The sequence below is a fragment of the Pangasianodon hypophthalmus genome, chromosome 27 (genome assembly GCF_027358585.1).
Source record: "Pangasianodon hypophthalmus isolate fPanHyp1 chromosome 27, fPanHyp1.pri, whole genome shotgun sequence".
Lineage (NCBI taxonomy): Eukaryota > Metazoa > Chordata > Actinopteri > Siluriformes > Pangasiidae > Pangasianodon > Pangasianodon hypophthalmus.
The window spans coordinates 8,857,386-8,878,036 of NC_069736.1; the positions used below are offsets into that span (position 1 = coordinate 8,857,386).

General features: G+C 38.3%; 1 protein-coding gene across 3 annotated transcripts; it reads left to right on the forward strand.

Moving 5' to 3' along the window:
• The first annotated feature begins 163 nt into the window (after positions 1-163).
• On the forward strand, positions 164-16,000 carry zbtb44 (zinc finger and BTB domain containing 44). 3 transcript variants are annotated; one of them, XM_026921838.3, is made up of 6 exons: positions 164-291; positions 4,473-5,559; positions 7,197-7,281; positions 8,023-8,174; positions 8,415-8,715; positions 13,167-16,000. In XM_026921838.3, the coding sequence occupies exons 2-6, from the start codon at positions 4,500-4,502 to the stop codon at positions 13,534-13,536; spliced, it is 1,968 nt and encodes a 655-aa protein (XP_026777639.1). In that variant the 5' UTR covers positions 164-291; positions 4,473-4,499; the 3' UTR covers positions 13,537-16,000. The 3 variants fall into 3 exon arrangements, with proteins under 3 accessions (XP_026777639.1, XP_026777638.1, XP_053086321.1); XM_026921837.3 differs by having other exon boundaries at positions 172-528; XM_053230346.1 differs by lacking the exon at positions 164-291 and adding an exon at positions 2,363-2,660 and having other exon boundaries at positions 8,415-8,498; positions 13,167-13,333.
• The last annotated feature ends 4,651 nt before the right edge of the window (positions 16,001-20,651 follow it).

Below are 20,651 nucleotides of genomic sequence, written 5' to 3' on the forward strand. Positions count from 1 at the left end.
AGGTTCCCTTACATGACCCTAATAACGGTGACTGTCAAAGTCATAATGTTCTCCTGCCTATATAAGTGCACATATACAGATTATGATTAATTAGATTCAACGTGGTTCCACATCCTAGGTACTTACACTCAAAACAGGAGCTATTTGGAAGTCAGCCAGAGCCTTTTGGGCTCGTCAGTCAAAGTAGATATCCTGAGGGCTACGCGAACGGCATGCTGGGATAGAAGATGTAAACATCAACTGGCCCAGAAAAGGAGCTGCAGCTCCGATACGGCAAGATTTTTATACCGGGTACATTTTCAAAGACTTTTCTCGGTACAAGTTATAGCAGTTAGTTACGACGTACAGGAATGTGACATTTTTTCCCCTGAAAGAAAGGGAGGGAACTCCTGGTGAAACCGCAGCACCAATGATACCACTGCCGAGCTAGCTAGCCCGCGCTAATATGGATAGCTCGCTGGTTAGCTTTATGCTCATGTAATTTTTTTTTTGACAAACCTTCGTGTTTATCCTGCTTTCGTTTAAAAGGTGAGTAAATTAGATATTAATATATCCTGTACGTAACATGCCGTTGCTGGGCGTTGAAAAGAGTTAGACTTTTAATGGTCGGCGTCACATAACGTTACTCACCTAGCAAGCTAATGAGTTAGCCAGCCAGTCAGCTAGTTATAGGAGGTTTTGGCTATTTATCACTTTTCTGTAACATTTCGTGAGAGACTTACCAGCAGCTTTATGGACAGATGTTTGGTGATTGTACGTGGTTTTCTAGTTATTTTATGGGAATTAAGTTGTTAAAAGACGAAGTTTTAATTTTGTCTGAGCGTCGCCTCGAGCTAGGCTGAAATAATCTACGAAATGAGAAGGTGCTAGAAATTATGAATATTCGTACACGCGCACACAAGCTGAGTGAAGCTCGTGCTTGTTTTGACTGGAGGCAAGTTTACTGTTCTGGATCAGCGCATAAACAAAAGCAGCTCGCGCACAGAGCCACGCCCCTTCAACTTTCCCTGAGCAGGCCTTCTCACAAGACCTCAATCCACAAGTTAGGAACTTAAGAACTTCTTTAGTGGAAAACACCATTTTTTTCACACTTAGGCAGTGGCATTACACACAATTTCTGTGCCATGTGTAAATGCTGTGCCTGTAGGCCCCTGTCTAACCCCTTGACAACACAACCCTCTTAGTCCAGTGTGCTAACGACTTGTCCTATCTTATCAAACAGACCTGCCACCTTTACAGGTCTTAGTAAAATAATAATAATAATAATAATACCACGAGGTATTATGACTATGATCTTGTCAGAAAATGCTTCCAGCATCAAACTATATGTTGATTTTGATCTTATGATCAGAAAATGCCTCCAGCATTAAATATTTATAGAAGCATGGATTTAGTGGCGTGCGAAAGTGAATTGCGCATGCGCAAACATCTTGTGTAGGACGTCTGGACAGGTAGGGCAATTTGTTAAAACACCCGTTACCCTCTTTATGTTTGCCTTCAGTATGTGATGATATTTTTGCCTTATTCCACAGTGCTGTTGAAATGTTGAATCTGATTGGTCAGATGTTGATTAATTTTCTATAACAGCAGCTTTAACAGTAATGCTGGCTGTAATTAAAATCACAGGTTTATGTTAATGCGCTCATTCTAATATGTTATTGTTTCTGTAGTACCAGCTCATCTATAGGACCTTGTATGGCAGACACTTCACATAATCTAAGCCTAATAATATATGGATTAAAAACTGTTTGTATGTTGAAACTTTCTGTAAGAAAATGTTTTCCATCATGGGAGAGTCTTCAGGACAGATGACTTTGTGTTTTCTGGTTTAAGGTACAGAGGGAATGACTGTTTATAGCTGCTATAATGCAAGTGATGTTTTTCAAATGTTCACAGCATTAAATGTAACTATGAACAGTTAAAAAGTATGATGTCATTTATTAACAAATTAAAAATTGTAATCGTTGACAATCTGCTGTGGTTTAAGAGGAGTAAAACACTCCAGGAAAACGTCAGGGTGGTAATGTCATTCTACCCTGTTACTATTTCCTATAATTCTCAAAGTTATGGCCCATCTGTGGTCTTTACTGTTATGTTTGTTTTAGTTGGTTATTTATCTTTGTAAAACAACTTCAGTTGTGTATTATTAAAAGGCTTGGTTTGATATCATTATGAAAGCCGATACTGATAACACAGCAATGAATATTGGCCATTAACTGATACTGGCCCGATACTGACAACCAGGGCTGGGCGATATTGCGCAAAAAAAAAAAAAAAAAACTTGATTTTTTTTTTTCTTTCAACTTTATGAACAATTCTCAATTACAATTTCCATGTCTTTTCTTACATAATGCAATTGGAAAACTTACTTTGGAAAAGTAGTAACAGCGCCATCTATAGCAAATGGCTCAAACAATGGTTCTTTTAAACAAAGAATATTTAAAAAAAAAAAAAAAAAAAAACGTTATTTGCACTATTTGCTATAGATGGTGCCTTTACTATTTTTGCACAACTTAGTGAACGATTCATGTCTTTCGTAACATGAAATGCCACCACAACTGGAAGTCAACTTGGGGTATTCTTCTCAAATCTGACTTCCTTCCCTGTTTACAGAGTGACGTCAAATCAACATGGCTGGGAACAGCATCAGAAATACCAAAGTAAAACATCTTACCTTTAAATAAGTTATACTGTATATACAAGTATTAACTTTAGCTTAGTCAACATACAGACATTCGTTTGTTAAATCTAAAACACTGACTATACTGTTTGCTGTTAGAGAAAGAAAATATACATCACTCATCCATGAAAAAAAAAAAAAAAAATTTGTTGCTAACAAAATACGAACATGGAGGCATCCATTTTCCCACTTTGTCTGTCGAACGTGCCGTGATAGCTTTTTTTTTTTTAATTAAATTTTTTTTTTTTTTTTTATCTAAGCGCACAATATCAGGTTAAGTAGGCTGTGTTTTTCCTTCATATTGGTTTAAACTTTTAAATAGCATTTATAGATGTGTATATATAAGAACATGTATAATTGATCGATTAGAACACTTTGAATTTTTAAATCGCGTTAAAACAGTAATTCAAATTAATCAGGAAAATCGCCCAGCACTACTGACAACATCAGAGGTGTGATGGAAGTGGGCTTTAAGACAAGTCGTGTCCTATGTGTACATGTAACTTGTATTGTCAGTCAACAACAAACATTCATGGCATAAAATACATCAGGGGATTAGAACAGAACATAGGTCAAATCTGAATTGTTCCAATAACAACACTCAGTGTAATCCTACTCTACATTATTTTTGATTAACTATGCTTTCAAAAATACCATTAAATTTTGAATCTGTATGCACTTTTTTTTCCCTTTATCTGTCAGTTTTCCTCCTCAGAATCAGTCATTCTTTTGCCATGGAGTAATAGACTACTATATGTCCTTCTGCACACAAATATTGAATTAAAAAGAATTCCTCAACGCAGCTACAATTAGTCAGCCATACTCTTGACTTAATACCATAAAATGTAAATTTCTAACTCCAGTGCACAATGTAAGTATGGATTCTTTTTCACTTACGTTTTGAGAAGGATAGCTTCTTAGCATGTCAGAGTTGGCCTTTGCTCAGTTAACTGTCATCTGAATCAGGCAGCAGTGATACTATGCAGATTGTAGTATCACTATTTTACAGTTTATTTGTGCTTAATAGAAGTACAAAATCTCCGTGTTGCACATTCCACAACACATAGTCGTTGTAGAGTGTCTGTGCTTTCCTTTAGCGTCATACGGATTCCAGTTTAAGAAGACTGAGTCATAGGGATCCGTGGAATGTAAATTCTTCTCTCTTTTGCTCTCTCTAGGACATGCTTGTTAGGGCTAGATTGTAAAATGGCTCTTCAGATTTAACGGGATCCAGCAATTCCCTTGCATTAGTCGGTGTGGTTGGACATAATTCTTTCAGATTTGTCATGTTATAATCCTTACGTTTAGGTATTTATAGCCTACTGTCTCTCCTCCTTTTTTAATAAGTTTTGGCTTGCTTTCCCTGAAAATTAGGCTTCCTCATAATTTTATTAACTTAAATAATTATTTTAATTCACTTTAACACCAGGCACACTAGAGTAATATGTGGTGGTGTGTGTCATGTCCCATATTACAGCATAGTGGAGTGAGCATGAATGCAAAAAAGCTAAAGCAGAAGTACTCTGGGAAGGGTCAGGTTTGGAAAGGATTTATTGGGATACTAGTTGGGTTTTGATTTAAAACATAAAGCTGTGGGTCAGGTCTAGCTCGGATAGAATGTTCTTGGACATTGTAATATTTTTGTAGTAAATTAAAAAATTGGCATTGTTTTTTTTTTTTTTTTTTTTTTTTTTTTTTTCCCCCTTTCTTTCAAGAGATGTTCACTATGTCTTTTTAGTGAAGCCATTAGTATTTTAGCAGCTGTTCTATTAAGTCTCTTTCTGTCTCCAAGGAAATCCATCCTTTATCAGTGACAAAGATGGGAGTGAAGACATTTACCCACAATTCACCAAGTCACAGCCAAGAGCTGTTGGACAAGCTCAATGCGCTGCGCAGTGAGGGCCACTTCTGCGATGTTACTATTCGTGTTCAGGGCCAGCTTTTCTCTGCCCACAAGGTGGTGTTGGCTTGCTGCAGTGACTTCCTCAAGGCTAAGCTCTCGGGGAAACCAAGCGAGGACGAGGCCAGCACAGAGGACAATAAGGCAGTTTTGGATCTCCACCACGTTACCGTAGCGGGCTTCGCTCCACTGCTGGAATACGCCTACACATCCACACTGTCTATCAGCACAGAGAACATCATCGATGTCCTGGCTGCCGCCAGCTACATGCAGATGTTTGCAGTGGCCAACACCTGCTCAGAATTCATGAAGTCCAGCATCTTGTGGAACTCATCCTCAGCTTCCAGCAACACCACCACTCTTCACCGGCCCCAGGAAGCTCCAGAAGGCGCCACAACTTGCACTCTGACTCCACTGGATGCCCTATCACCCTCACCGGTGTCTTCAGAATGCAGTGCACCTGAGCGGCCTGTCCCTGTATGCCGTGAGTCACGCCGCAAACGTAAAGGCTTTGCCAGCCCACAGCCAACTTCCTCTTCCTCACCACAAGTCCCAAATCCTTCACCTTCATCGTCTTCCTTCCCAGAGAGCTCTGCTCAAACTCTGGAACCCTCTCTTGCTTTTTCTTGGACCTATCCATTTGGTGTAGACCGCCGCTTCACTTCAGAAAAGGCCAAACTTCCTGAGGGGTTGCTGGAGTCTAGTGGAGCATCTGGACAAGATGGAGGCAGTCGGGCATTGGTGGAGTATTTGTCCTGCGAGGGCCCTCGGGCACTGGGTGTGGGTGGGACGGCTGTGGTAGAGGAGGAAGAGGAGGATGTGCAAGTGAAGGTGGAGAGGCTAAGCGATGAAGAGGCACACGAGGAGGCATCACAGCCAGTCAGCGCCTCACACAGCTCACTGACCGACCAGCAAACTGTGCCTGGCAGTGAGCACACTCAGGAGGATCTGCTCATCAGCCCTCAGTCTTCATCTATAGGTAGGATACTTTTAGTGGCCCAACTCCTTATTCTGCCATGCTTAGACAGCTCCTTATTTGTATTTTCATATCATAATTGGTTTACATATTTGTATTTCCATAACATTAACTGGTCTGCAATAATGTGAACATCATTAGATTTACATTATCATTATAGTGATTTGTTTAAAAGTATGCTCACAAGCACCCTTTTTGTCTGTCTACTACAGGCTTAGTATAATTTGATGATAAAGGCAGTAGGGCTACAACGAACGATTATTTTTATTGATCGAATTAAATCTGTTGACATTATTTTTTTAAATTGACTAATCCAACCATTATTCCTTGTTTCAATGACAATAATTAACTTAAACAATAATTAAATAATAGGAAAAGACATTTGAAAAGTCGCATATTAAATGAATTGTGTGTATCTTTTTGTGATTTTTTTTTTCTTTATTCAAATAGCACTAGGTCGGTAGCCTGCACATACACCTTTCCTTACCATTAAAAGCAGGCTACAGTAGTCAGTAGCTTCAGTAGTATGTTAAGTTTAAGAGGTGTATACACCTCTTACACTAAAACTAATTTTTGTTGCTGATTAGTGCAAAAATGTGTCAACTATAAAAATCCACATCGATGAATTTTCAAAATCAACATAGTTCATTGTAACGACTAATAATTGCAGCCCTAATCAATGGCAGAAGGGTCTGTTGACAGCAGAGAACCAGATGGATGCAACTGTATTAAAGGCAGCGGTGAAGGAAAGATGTTTAAATAAAGTCAGTGTCTTAAATTGTTTGTATCATTGAACAGCATCAGGGTTACAGCTTGGGTTGAAAATAAGAAAAATAACCCATTAAACTGAGTAAGATAGGTTACCTAATTTTTATCTGAAGCCTACTTTTGAAATGGGGCTCCTGAGTACAAGTATCTGATTTGTGATGATAAATGACAAATTGATGTCAGTTAACTCTAAATGGAAAATGAAAGTTTGTTTCATTATGTCCGTGTTAACACCCTCAAAACCTTGATAAGTTGCACATGTTACCAATGTGCAGACTCAGAAGAGTACCACAGAGCACCAAAACATTGGCAAAATGTTATGCTTCATTTTTTAATCAGATAAGCTCCCAAAATCACTCTCTTTTCAGATAGGAACGTCTCAAAAGGAACACAGGGTCAGTGACATTTTGAACTGTCCCCAATGATAAGAGCAATATAAGCATCATATTGTATATAAAATATGGGGGTTGATCATAATAATGTGAAGGCCTACTTGTGTCTGCAGTGTTGTGCATGGTTGACCATAGACATTCTCAATTAAAGTAGCAGTACGCCCTTATGTTTTCCATTATGTTTGCCAGAACAATGTTACTGACTAGCTCTCCAGACATCATGGAATGCCCTGCCATGCATATTGTTAGTAATAATTAATAAAAAAGAAATTAATTATTACATCTGTTATTTCACCATGTTTTTATTCTAACTAATGTATTTTTAAATTGTATTAGGCTATCTAATTACACATACCTAACCACAAGCTCTAATTCTTTAAACTTTTGCCTTGATTTGTCTGCATTTTGGAGTCTTTTACATTTATTTTTATATATTATATAATCTATGAAACAAAAACAAATGGCTATATGCTTTCATAGGCTCCATGGATGAGGGGGTGACAGAGGGCCTTCAGTCCATCCAGGGCACCCCGAACACCACTGGCCACATGGAGGAGGATGAAAGGTACAGCTGCTTTGCAAGATTGCAGTGTTTTTACAAAGTATCATTTTTACGATGTCTCAGTTTTACAATTTTATTTTAAAAAACCCTAAAAGGTGGGCTATAATTTTTCATCCTTTCAGTCTCCAACTTATTTATAAGTGGAGGTGGCTTACGTGGTGTTGTCGTGGCTATTAGACTTTGGCAAGATTTGTTGCCAAAGGACCAGAAGCTAGTTGGCTAGCTGTCTGGAAAGTTCTTGGCTCTTGAATTTTATAGAAACACGGGGAGAAAAGTGAAGTGTCGTGATGCAAAACAAAAGGGAGAAGAAAAGAAGCACAGCTGTACATCTATGAAAATGGACTTTTTATTTTTATAGGATAACTTGATATGCCTGAGTAAACTTGTGATATGTTAGTGTGCAACCTCTCCTGGCTGCAATTTGTGGAACTTTGGAAGCAGACAGTGTTGGTATAAAAACACTGTCAAGTTGCCAATTCAAACTATTTGCCCATAACCCTTTAGTAATTATTGATAGCGTCTGAATTACACATGCACACAAACTTGAAAAAAAGCATCTGGTTAAGGAGTATAACATGATCATTTAGCTAATTATAGTATTTTTTTTTAACAGTAGTTATCCCAAAAGTTTTTGGATCTCAGACATCACTGATTGTCTCTTTTGTCTTCGTGACTTCTCATTTTCTTGTGTTGTCTTTCTTCTCTTTTGTCTCCTCTTTCCTTCTGTACTCTACTGTCCTATAGGCTGGAAAATGTTCAGTACCCTTACCACCTGTACATCAGCCCTTCCACGCGCCCGGGACTCAACGGGCCTGAGCGGCCTTTCCAGTGCCCCACGTGTGGAGTCCGCTTTACTCGAATCCAGAACCTTAAGCAGCACATGCTCATCCACTCCGGTGAGAGCAAGAGCCTGTGCTCTTACATTACTTTCAAGATAATTCAGCTCCCAGAATTAGCTTGGGACCATTTTGTCCCCAATCCTTTCAGGGCTGTTTTTTAATATAATCTGTAAGAAATTAAGCAGGAGTACTGCTCCAATGTATACATGCAAAATGTAGATAAAAAACTTGGTTTGGTAACTATTAAAATATTAAACTGAGGACTTGCTTGTGACTGCTGACTTGTTTGCTCGGCAGGCATTAAGCCGTTCCAGTGCGACCGCTGTGGGAAAAAGTTCACACGGGCCTACTCCCTAAAGATGCACCGTCTGAAACATGAAGGTAAACGCTGTTTCCGGTGCCAGATCTGTAGCGCCACATTCACATCCTTCGGTGAATATAAGCACCACATGAGGGTGTCCCGCCACATCATCCGCAAGCCTCGGATTTACGAGTGCAAAACGTGCGGCGCCATGTTTACCAACTCCGGCAATTTAATCGTACACCTGAGGAGTCTGAACCATGAGGCATCAGAGCTAGCAAACTACTTCCAGACCAGGTGAGGAGGAGCTGAACGTAATTAGAAATGTCTGTGCGAACAGAAACACCAATGCAGGCGTAGCTAGTCATGAGGGTTTAAAATGGCAATGATTAAGGCGCAGGGGTAATTAACCCCTTTTATTGTTTTGATCCAAATTATTTGATGTACACGCTTACCTTTGATGATCGTAATGTCCTATCCTTGGTTATCCTTTTATTGTGCGTATCCCAAAAGATTATGTATTCTTTTAGTTGATAACAGTGCATGGGCTCTTCAGGCGTAGTTATCCACTTAAGTTCCCAGGATGCAAATCTGGATTTATAACACTGATATAATGAAACAGTTATGTGTTGTATTTCCAGATGGTGGTTGTGAAAGGTTCTTAAATATGGGCTTTATTAGGAAAGGAGTCACTGTAAAGGGCAGCATTAGAGTAGGCAGGGAAACAGTACCATATTTGAAGGACTTGGATTTGAACACTTAGTTACATACAAGGGTGTGAAAGAGAGAATGTACATGGACAACTATTGTAAACCAATTCTTAAGAGCTTAGTGGTGGTCTAAAAAAAGACCACTCATTAGAACCAGTATATTAATCCTGAGCTAGCATCCTCATTAGATTCCTGGAAATGTTGAGTCTTCAGTTCCTAAACCACAAACATCCACTATTTCGTCACCCATTCCTCTCTCTCCATCATTCTCTCCCTGTCCAATCTGTGTGTATCCAGCACAAATAAACAATGTATGAGCTGAACAAGCCTGCAAGAATGAGGCAATAATTTGGCACGTTCTCAAGATATGAAGCAAAGGCATCCAAAGAGAGAGCAATTGCTGGCAGTGTGTGTGGCTGCAATTTGTGTAGAGATGCATGTTTCTCTGTTGCAACACCGAGAACCAGCCACTGTCTACCGTGTATCAACCCACTGACCGTTCCTGCCGAAAGCAGGTATAACTGACTGAGTAGGGAAGACAGAGACCAAGAGATTTGTATCTTTAACAGTGAATTTGATTTGTTAGTAATGTTAGTTTAGCAGTGACAGAAATGCTATAGTGATGTGTTTAACTGATAATTGTTAATTAAAGGTTATATTCTAATTTTTCATTAATGGTTCGACACTAGAGTCTATACAGAGGTTGTAGTTGAGATGTAGACTATTCGTAATCTATGCGCAAACCATTTATTGGACAATACTAAACAGTTAATACTGAGTAATGATGATATATTCACTAGATTGTTTTTTTTAATACCAACTTGAAATAAAATTTTACCATGAGATTTCAGACAAAATCATGAAAAAACTGTGATGTAGTATAGGGGAGCATAGCCAAACAGATGGCATAAAGTGCCTTAAAGTCAGCCACTGAGGTGCCTCTATTTCTGTCTGGTTCGTGGACATCCAGAATAAAACATTTCTTGTCAAAGATAATCTGTGCAAAAAATCTAAATGTGATGAAAGTCTCCATACATAGGGGACTACGTATGCCAGCACCACATCAGTTGTGCCTTCATCAGTGGATGTTCGTGGATGTCCACTTCTCTGTTGGTCCACAACACTTCCAGTTTTTTGAATTTGTTAATAAATTGGCAACAGTAGCTTGTGTGATGTGCTTGCCATGTTTCCTGTTCAAGTCAATAGCAACCTTGCTACAGCTTCCTGATCCTGCCTTGAGAATGATTTCAATACATTCATCTTTTGTAAAAGGCATTCTTAAAGCCTATCTGAAAAAATATATAATATAAACTAAGTATGAAAAATTGTGGAATACTTTTTGCTAAAAAGTGTTAATTTCCTGTATGTATGGAGAATTGGACACCCTGTAGTTAACAGTAGTCCTTCGGTCATCGCTTTCAGTGTTTCCTTATGAGGGGTTCAAGGAGAACCACAATAATGTGACTTCATTTTAAGGGTCCCATCCTCCCTTCTTTCCCCTCCTTACCCCTCCTTTTATTTGTATTCCCTTGTGAGGGAACGACTGTTTATAGCTGCTATAACGTGACAGGAATGAACTTTGTCTCGCAGACGTTCCACAACATTAAACAGAACTATAAAGAGTTAAAAGCATGATGTGTTGTTCATTAATAAATGAAAATGTGTAATTGTTGGTAAATCTCTGAGTTTTAACATGAACAAAGCATTTTACACCAACTTTTACAACTTACACCAATCAGCCATTACATTAAAAACACTGACAGGTCAATAACATTGATTATCTTGTTACAGTGGCACCTGTCAAGGGCTGGGATATATTATGCAGCAAGTGAACAGTCAGTTCTCAAAGTTGATGTGTTGGAAGCAGGAAAAATCGGCAAGCATAAGGATCTGAGCAACTTTGACAAGGGACAAATTATGATGGCTAGACGACTGGGTCAGAGCGTCTCCAAAATGGCAGGTCTTCTTGGGTGTTCCCAGTATGCATTGGTTAGTACCAATGCATACGGAGTCATACTGTCTACTGGACCATGGAGTAATACCTAAACAATATTAGGCAGGTGGTTTTAATGTTATGGCTGATTGGTGTATATCATACTTTTCTGCATACTTTTCTGCATGTACTTCTGCAATTAAATAACATTTAATTGTTACACATCAAAGAGAGAGAGCTCATATGTGGGTCTTTTTTTTTTATTATTAATATGTTTAACCATGTTTTTTAGCCCACAACAAAAGTACTCTGTGTTCAAGATGAAATAGTTGAGCATTTTGTCTCGTTTCGATATGTTACCATTTCACACTGGGTGTCGATTGCACTCGTGAGGACATGGAACATTAATTTCTGTTTCTGTCTTGCCTTATTATTATAAACCTGCATTGTCACTTTATATGATCACATAAAGTTAATCCAAAACAGAACGCCAGTTCTCTTGTTTTTGCTATACACTGAAGACATTTGAGCTTGAGATCAAACGATAAATATGAGATGATAGATCAGAATTTCAGGTTTCATTTCCTGATATTTTCATCTAGATGTGTTAAACAACTTAGAACATGGCACCTTTGGTGGCAGACAACCCAATTTATAGGAGAGCAAACGTATAGGAACAACTAGTCTTAAAGTTACTTAAAGTAAATTATACTTAATATTTGGTTGCATATCCCTTGCTTGCAGTAACTGCATAAACCTGGCAACCCACTGACATCACCAAACTGTTGTTTTCTTCTTTTGTGATGCCTTTCACAGCTTCATTCACTTGTCATTTGTTCTGGGTGAGGTTTCTCCCTTCAGTCTCCTTTTCAGGAGGTAAAATGCATACTGGTTTGGGTTAAGGTCTGGTGATTGACTTGGCCAGTCTAAAACCTTCCACGTTTTCCCTCATTTGTTGTGTTGGCACTGTGTTTTGGATCATTGTCTTGCTGCAGGATGAAGTTTGTCCCAATTAGTTTGGATACATTTCTCTGTAAATTGGCAGACAGAATGTTTCTGTAGACTTCTGAATTCATTCTGCTGCTACCATCATGAGTTACATCATCAGTAAAGGTTAGTGAGCCCATTCCAGAAGCAGCCATGCACGTCCAAGCCATGACACTACCTTCACTGTGCTTGACCAGTGAGCTTGTATGTTTTGGATCATGAGCAGATCCTTTCTTTCTCTACACTTTGGCCTATCCATCACTTTGGTAGACGTTAATCTAGGTTCCAGAGCTTTTGTGGCTCATCACTGTATTTCTTTGCAAATTCCAATCTGGCCTTCCGATTCTTATTGCTAATGAGTGGTTTGCATGTTATGGTATGGCCTCTATATTTCTGCTCTCTTAAGTGTTCTTCAAAAGGTGGATTGTGATGCCTTCACCCTTGCCCTGTTGAGTTTGTTGGTGGTATCACTGATTGTTGTTTTTGGGTGTTTCTTCACAGCTGTCACAATGTTTGTCATCAACTGTGGTTGTTTTCCTTTCCTTGTTTTCTTTCCTAGGACAGTTGTTTAATATTTCTAGATGTAAAGACCAGGAAATGAAAGCTGAAATTCTGATCTATCATTTCATATTCATCTTTTGATTTCAAACCCAAATGTCTTCAGTGTGTGGCAAAAACAAAAGAACTGGCTTTGCTGTTCCAATACTTTCAGTACAGGGACCGTAAGTCAAGTTTACCTGCATAGAACTTGGTTGGTAAAACTCAGCTCAGATCATATCTGCATATGAAGCAACCCCAAAGATGAGAACCTGTGGTGTGGATCATCATGTAAAACATTTACACTGTTAAATAAAAAGGCGCAAGTCATAAATCACCTGTTTTGGGTGACAGATTCTGGGTAATCCGCACTAATATAAACCCTTCTTTCTTACCTCTAAAAGCAGCTGATAGCTGATGAAGATGCTTGATATATATTCACTGATGGCCTATTACCTGTCTGCTAGTGATTTTTTTTAAAATTGTGTGCTTTAAAATTTTAATTTGATCTACAGTGTCATTTTCAGTATGAAGCAGAAATAGCATATGACTGTTTAACCTTCTGTGTTCTGTTCCCCCAGTGAGTTCCTCCTCCCAGACTACTTGAGCCACATGCAGGAGGAAGAGGAGGAGAACCTGGCCCATTTTGAGATGACAGAGCAAGCCTTCGACGTCACTGCCACCTCCTCCTCCTCTTCTTCCTCAGTACAAACGCCCGTCATCTCCCAGGTCTCCTCAACCATGAACTACGACTCCCGACCCTCTGCCTCCATGGCCCAGAATTCACCAGGCTCTAGAGCAGGCCATGGGAGTGAGGAGGGAACAGCAGGGGAGGAGGCAAAAAATGCCATAGCTGTCACGTCTTTACCAGAACCGGAGAAAGAGGAAAGGGAGAAAGAGGGCGAGGGACAGAACCAAAAGAAAGCACTTGTGTCAATTACAATCGAATGAGAAGCATTCCATTTAATTCTTCTGGAATTTGTGTATGTGTTTTTCAGATTTTGTGGCCTGAATCAGTATAATGCAAAAGAAATAAAGTGAACACTGGACTCTGCGTGGAGAATGCAAGTTGGAATACTTATTATAGTTTAATTTTTAAGAGCTTCATATGTAGTTGTGAACAGTTCTTTATAGGAATGTTACTCTTTTAATTTGCTTTGTACAGGAACATAAGGTTATATGTCGTGATTGTTTTAAAAGTTGTTTATTCTGAAATTCAGACATTGTAAACTTGAAATGTTTAGACATTGTTTTTAACTGTCCTGTAATTGATTTTTTTCTTTTTTTTTTTAATTTTCCCTGAAGCTTTATCAGCTAAATTATGACCCTCTATGAGGCCATATGTCAAAGGATTTTGTGTATGAGTAAAAGCTGTGAGATGATTACACCTTCGCCTTATTCAGTCAGGCTGGATCATGCTGGATAGTGAGTGGAAAAGTTGTTCCTCTAAGAGTTTTTTTCCTCTCTTTCCTCCCCTCTTGTCCCTTTTGAAGCAATTTGTTTAGTCTCATAAAGCAGAGCGCCTTAACTGTAGCACACTGCTCTTCCTGGCCTGCAACCTGAACTTTTGAGGCTAACAAGCTGAAATGTGAAAGACTGTGCTACTACTTCATCTTCATTCTTCTGCAGCAGAAGAAGTCCAGTATGATGTGCCGTGTAGCCTGATTTGGTAAAATAAGCTTAGACCCCATTTAAGGGATCCTTTGTTGGTTGTGTCTCTTTTTCCAAATGAGTGAATTATCAGAATTTGTTGTGATGTTAAGTGGGATTTTTGAGCGTTGTATTGTATTTGGGGTAAGGAGGAGAGAAGTTAACAATCACCCACCAACTCCACCAAGCCTTCAATTTATTTTCTACTGTATATCACGCTGCTAGATTTTGAGAGCTGTGCCTCACACTTAAGAAATCATTGGGTTAAGCATTTCTATTAAAAATTTCAATACATGCAAGAAGGTGAAAAAGTGGAAGAAAGGTGATGATTCCTTTCCTCAATGGATATATATCTTTACTCAGTTCTGCTCATCAGTGGAATTTTTCTCCATAATGCCATAACTATAGGTACCTAATATCTTTCCAGTAAAATCTGTGAAAAATGACATGACAAAATTGTGAACTCTGTATGTAGCACTTGCTCAATTTGGTCATTAGCAAATGCACACAGTGTTGTGTGTCTTTTTTCCCCTTATATTTGACATTGCACAAGGCAATCATTTGGCCAAAAGCTGCTCCATTCCAATGTGATGTTCTCAATAAACCAAATGTTTGGTATGCATTGTGCAATATCCAGTCTTTAGATGACACCCGTGTTTCCAAATATGGCTAAAGAATGTGATTATTATTTCATATATATATATATATATATATATATATGCTAAGGCCAATACACAGTTGATAAAGTCGATGACAGGCATATAATTAGCAGGAGAACTTAATTTAGCACATTTCTCAAGAAATTAAATTTCTTTGGAAGGACTTTATGAAGCCCTTTGAACACCAGTTCCACTTCGTTTCTGTAGTGCAGTTAATTAACAAGAAATGAAACAAACAAACAAACAAAAAAAATAGTATATCACTATATACGTATGATGTGTTGTCTGATGGCATCACTTCATCTTTTGAGTCAGTATACTGTAAAATCTTGTTTCCTCTATCTCACCAGGGCTTTTGTGGTAGATTGAAACACCAGTGTCTTTACTCTGAGTGTTCGTAGTGATGCATTTTCCACAACACGGTATTGCCTTCTGTATCCGCTTACTTTCTGTGGTATCTGCATGTTGTCCCGGTCTAAAAGAAATAAGAGCAAAATTAATATAGCATGGGTTGATTTTATTTGTTGGATGTTTTGGATGTGTGTGGAACTACAGTTTTTATGTACAATATTCAAACTTCTGTGTCTGAAATGTTTCAACAGAGAGAAAACTTGGTGTTTTGATGGTCATGATACTCTTTCTGATCCTGCATTATAATACAAGTCACCTTAAAGTGAAATTTTGTACATTTCTTATAGCAATGTGAGTATGAATTGTTGTTTGACTTGAGCCTTGTAGTGTCTGCTTTTGTGACAATGTCTTAATGGTATTTACTCAAACCTTTTTGTTTTATTAATTTTTTTCGTATCTTGTGCCTTGGATATTAAATCTGTAGTATATTTTAATGGCTAAAAACATACATTGATATGAATTCATACCATTTTGTAGACAGAATGCTGGTAGACTTATGATGTAGCTAGTGATCGAAAATATTTTTGAAGTGCTATACTATTGGTTTAATATGTGTGCTTGTGTTTATTTTGATAATGAAAAATGTACCTTTATTGTTTTGTACCTTTTTGGTGGTCCTTATGCCAAGACAGATTTGCTGAATGATGTTTTGTAAAGTCAGCAAGTTGCAACTGAAATTAAATGGTTACAACCTAGCACTCCAAAATATGGCTTTGTCTCTGTTGTATGTAAATGCTGATTTTATATGCAAGGAGTTTTACATTTGCTGCTGCAAATCATTTGTACCTAGCATTGGAGATATAGCTATTAATTTTGACTAATTTTATTAACAGATTGAGCTGCTAATGTAACAAAATTTTACATTCAAAGTTATAGTCAGTGATTTTGATGCAGGTAAGTTAAGATGTCTCTTGGTCCTGATTGGTTAGCTGTTGGTGGTACTCCTCCTCAGATTGCAACCTGAGATGTCGTGCCACCATCTAATAACCTACAACATTCAGATGACAGATGTAGACATTTAGCATACTGAGAGAGACCCAAGATGAAAAACTTGACTGCACACTGTCCAGCTGCACAAACAGATGATGAGAGGAAAAAACTCTTAAGCTCTAACTTTGCCTTGGCCTTCCAGATAAGGTTTAAATGACACAGTGCATTGGTCGTGGACTCCAAGCACCTGCTTGTAATTTTGTGTCCTTTCATTTCTGTGACCTACGTCAGCCCAGAGAGTGAAAAGGAATGAAGGGATGAGTTCGGTGGATTTGGAAATTGGGTGTGCTCCAATAAACAGATCAGAATCTGATGATATGTCAGGATATATTGGAAAATTAAAAATAGATAAAAGTTGTCGCAGATACATTGAACACTGAATTCTTAATACATGAATTAAGAAGGTAAATTTTTTTTTGCAATATATCAGGGCAGCTACATGGCATGTATTAGATTTTTTGGAAGAGCAAATTATGTGCCAAAAAGGACCCACACCTGCTTTGCTCACTTCACCAGTTACATAACTGGATGACCATCTACCAAGACCAAGGCACCAGGATGATGATGAGTAGTAGACTACAGAATATTGCACTTAGACCACTATGAGAAGACAAAATATGTGTGAAACTTATTCGGTGTTGAGATAATGGTACAGTGAACAACTTGACTGAGTTTGTCCAAAACTTGCCAGACGAGCATAAAATCCATGTCTGTCTATGAAATATCTAGTAGTACTAAGACAAAGCATCTGTTCTTGTTGTGTAAACTTAAATGCATTTTATTAATTTCCCATTGGTTTATCCTAATGAAGTCCCTTGAATGAAAGGTGAAATGTTTCTACTAGATCTTAAATCTTCAAGATTATATACTGTCCCCTCCAAAAGTATTGGAAAGACAAGGCCAATTGTTTTGTTTTTGCTATACTCTAGGTTTGAGATCAAAAGATGAATTTCAATTTTTAATTTCTGATATTTACATCTTAAACAACTTAGAACATGGCACCTTTTGTTTGAACCCACCCATTTTTAAAGTAATCAAATAGCTCTGAATGTCTACTCTAGGTTTGAGGCTTAAAAGGGATAAGCTTGAAGACCAGAGAGTTGTCTATGGGAGAAAAGCAAGCCATTTTGATGCTGAGAAAAGAGGGAAAATCAGAGCCAATGCACAAGCACTGGGCATAGCCAATACTAACAGCCAGACATCGAACAGATCAGCCACAAGAAGCAAACCACTCATCAGAAGTAACAATCGGAAGACCAAATTCACAAAGAATTACAGAGATGAGCCACAAAAGTTCTGGAACCTAGATTAACTTCTACCAAAGTGAAGGAAAGGCCAAAGTGTAGAGAAACAAAGTATCTGCTCATGACCCAAAACATATGAGCTCATCGGTCAAGCACAGTGGAGGTAGTGTCGTAATTTGAGTTTGCATGGCTGCTTCTGGAACGGGCTCACTACTCTTTATTGATGATGTAACTCATGATGGTAGCAGCAGAATGAATTCAGAAGTCTACAGAAACATTCTGTCTGCCAATTTACAGAGAAATGCATCCAATCTAATTGGGAGGAACTTCATCATGCAGCAAGACAATGATCTAAAACACACTGCCAACACAACAAAGGACTTCATCAGGGAAAAAAAGCGGTTTTAGACTGGCCAAGGCAAACACCAGACCTTAACCCAACTGAGCATATATTTCACCTCCTGAAGAGGAGACTGAAGGGAGAAACCTCTCCCAAAACAAGCAACAATTGAAAGAAGCTGCAGTACTAGCCTCTCCTAAAAATTAGGTGGTCTTCCACTAAAGGTGCTATATTCTATGTTGTTTAACATATCTAGATGTAAATATCAGGAAATAAAAGCTGAAATTCTGATCTATCATATTCATCTTTTGATCTCAAACCCAAATGTCTTCAGTGTATAGCAAAAACAAAAGAATTGGCCTTGCCGTTCCAATACCTTTGGAGAGGAATGTCCAGTCTCTTTGGTGTAATACAGGCATCTTCACTGGCCTTTGTTGTCTAAGACCTAACCATTATACATTATTTAACCATCAATCAGTTAAATTACTGCAGTGCATGCTGCTGTTCCTGGCTGGACTTTGTTTGCAGTAGGTTTACACAGTAGGTTATTACAGCCTGCTTCTTGTGGAGAGGAATTATGATCATACTACAAAACATGGTGTAGTAGCCCATATGTTACTTTGCTGAAATAGTGGGTTTCCACTTTAGCTGCATTCCACTTCTTCAAAGAATCTGCTCACAGCATGTGATGAACATTTTGTACCTGGATTGTGTACATGCTGAACACCATACAGAAGAGCAAAGCTTTTATATAATGTCCTGTGAAATGGTGCTGTGTAAGCATTTCCGCAAGTTTCTTGCACAATGACTTCCACTTTCAACAGGACTGCTTCAACACCTTGATTAATTTACCGTGTTCATTTATCGACAACAATCTGAGGCGGCCTTGCAGTCTGGTGGAAACATCTAATAAAAGTTCCAGGATGGAGGCCAAGAAAATCATGTCTTCTATCAAACATGGCCCTATTAAACAGAGCAGACGCATGAACAGATGTACGCAAAAGTCCCTGTGAGCACTGGAAACAGTGTGTTCTCTCGTTTTTGGCAGGCATCTTTCACTTGTTAAAACTTTAGATACGCATTTGACGTGCAACTTTACAGTGTACTATCCTAGTTGAGTTTGGCTCCCAATTTGTCTAAATTGCATGAAAAAGGCCTCAGATATGCATAGAAGGTCTTAAAACGTTATTAAAACTGGATAAGTGCTCTTCTTAGAAATCTAAAATTCATAATTGCAGAAAACTGAACCAAACACAGCTGATTTTGGTCAATCAGTTAATTTCTTTTCTGTGGTTATCTCAACTATATTGTTATAGCTCTCTGATATAGACCTGCTGGTGTTTTTCTTAAGATGGTGGTTTTGACTTACTCTGGCAAAAAGAACATACACATATCCACCTGTGCAGGATTAGGCTCAGGGCCAGGAGTACAGTGTTGGACAATGTACCAGGACATATCAGGACATCAAGAGAGAGTCGACCAGCAAACACAATGAATAACAAGACATGGGTCTGTTTTTCATTTCAAGCTTCACTTTAGGATCAGAGTGCATACTCAGGCGTTTTTGTGTTCAAGTATGTTTATTACCATATATGCACAAATTGAGCTTGGTCTGCTACTCTCATTATAAGAGCACGAAAGTTCCTGTGCAAAAAGAGGCAATAGTAACAGGGTCAGGTTTTGTTCATCCAAGAAGATGAATAGAAATATCCTGGCTTGGTTTTAGTCAATATAAACACTCTTATGCTCTTAATCCAATGAGGTGCTAAAGCAATACAGAGCTTTCTGTTTGTCCAGCCACAGTCCAATTATGGGTAGTAAAGACAAAACAACAAGATGAGAGAACATTAGATGAGGAGAGATGTGATGAGGGCAAAATGCATAACATACCACTTGCTGCATATTACAGTGAGGGGTTTTTGAACACATTTGTTTTTCTTATTATATATTTCCATATATAGCCACTTTAAATTTACACACATAATATCTTTTGACTTTGTGTTTATAAATGATGTTGCTACTGGTTGGGAAAATTTCATGCTACAAGTAGCAATTATGGTGGAAGTGAAGGAGCATCCTAAACTTCTCAGGGACTATATTATCAAATAACACTCAAGTGGAAAATGCTACAGAGCCAAAAAGACCTTAAACATCCATGTCAGTATTGTTGGTTTAATAATATGCAGGTGGAAACATATCAGGTGGAAACATACCCTAACATATCAGCTCCTAGGCATTCCAATATTGCCAGTGACATTGATAGTCTTATGGGAGAAATAAATTTGTAAAAATCAATCGTATTACCCTATTTTTATGAGTTACATTGGCTTTCTTTTTCATTGTGTATACAGTACAAACTGCTCCTTTTGGCCTGCCAAGGCCAGCTTCTATTTAGCTGAGCTTCTGCAATTGTACAACCATGCACACTCACTCAGGCAATCTATTCTGCTCTTTCTCCCTCTCCTTTACTGTGGGTGTTTGTATCCTGTAATACATCTGTCTTGCATTGCTTTAAGTAATTTTTAGGACTATTCTTTGTAAAATTTTGAAAAGATGCAATGTAAATTAAATTGGCCAACAATATGAAGACTCTTTTAATGGTAGTGTGTCTCACACATTGCTAGGAACTGAATTCAGAATGCAGAAATATAAAATCTTTTTTGGACAAAGCATTTGGGCTGATAACATATACTATGACTCATTCCATGCTGCAGCGTCCAAGGATGTTATAATTCTTGCCACAATGGTGGAATCAGTTTCTTGACGCATGAG

What these genes read in the sequence shown, in the direction of transcription:
- zbtb44 (XM_026921838.3), top strand. Translation starts at nt 4,500, where the DNA reads ATGGGAGTGAAGACATTTACCCACAATTCACCAAGTCACAGCCAAGAG. An exon ending in CCCTCAGTCTTCATCTATAG is followed by an intron (nt 5,560 to 7,196) that starts GTAGGATACTTT and finishes ATGCTTTCATAG; the next exon opens with GCTCCATGGATGAGGGGGTG. An exon ending in CACATGGAGGAGGATGAAAG is followed by an intron (nt 7,282 to 8,022) that starts GTACAGCTGCTT and finishes ACTGTCCTATAG; the next exon opens with GCTGGAAAATGTTCAGTACC.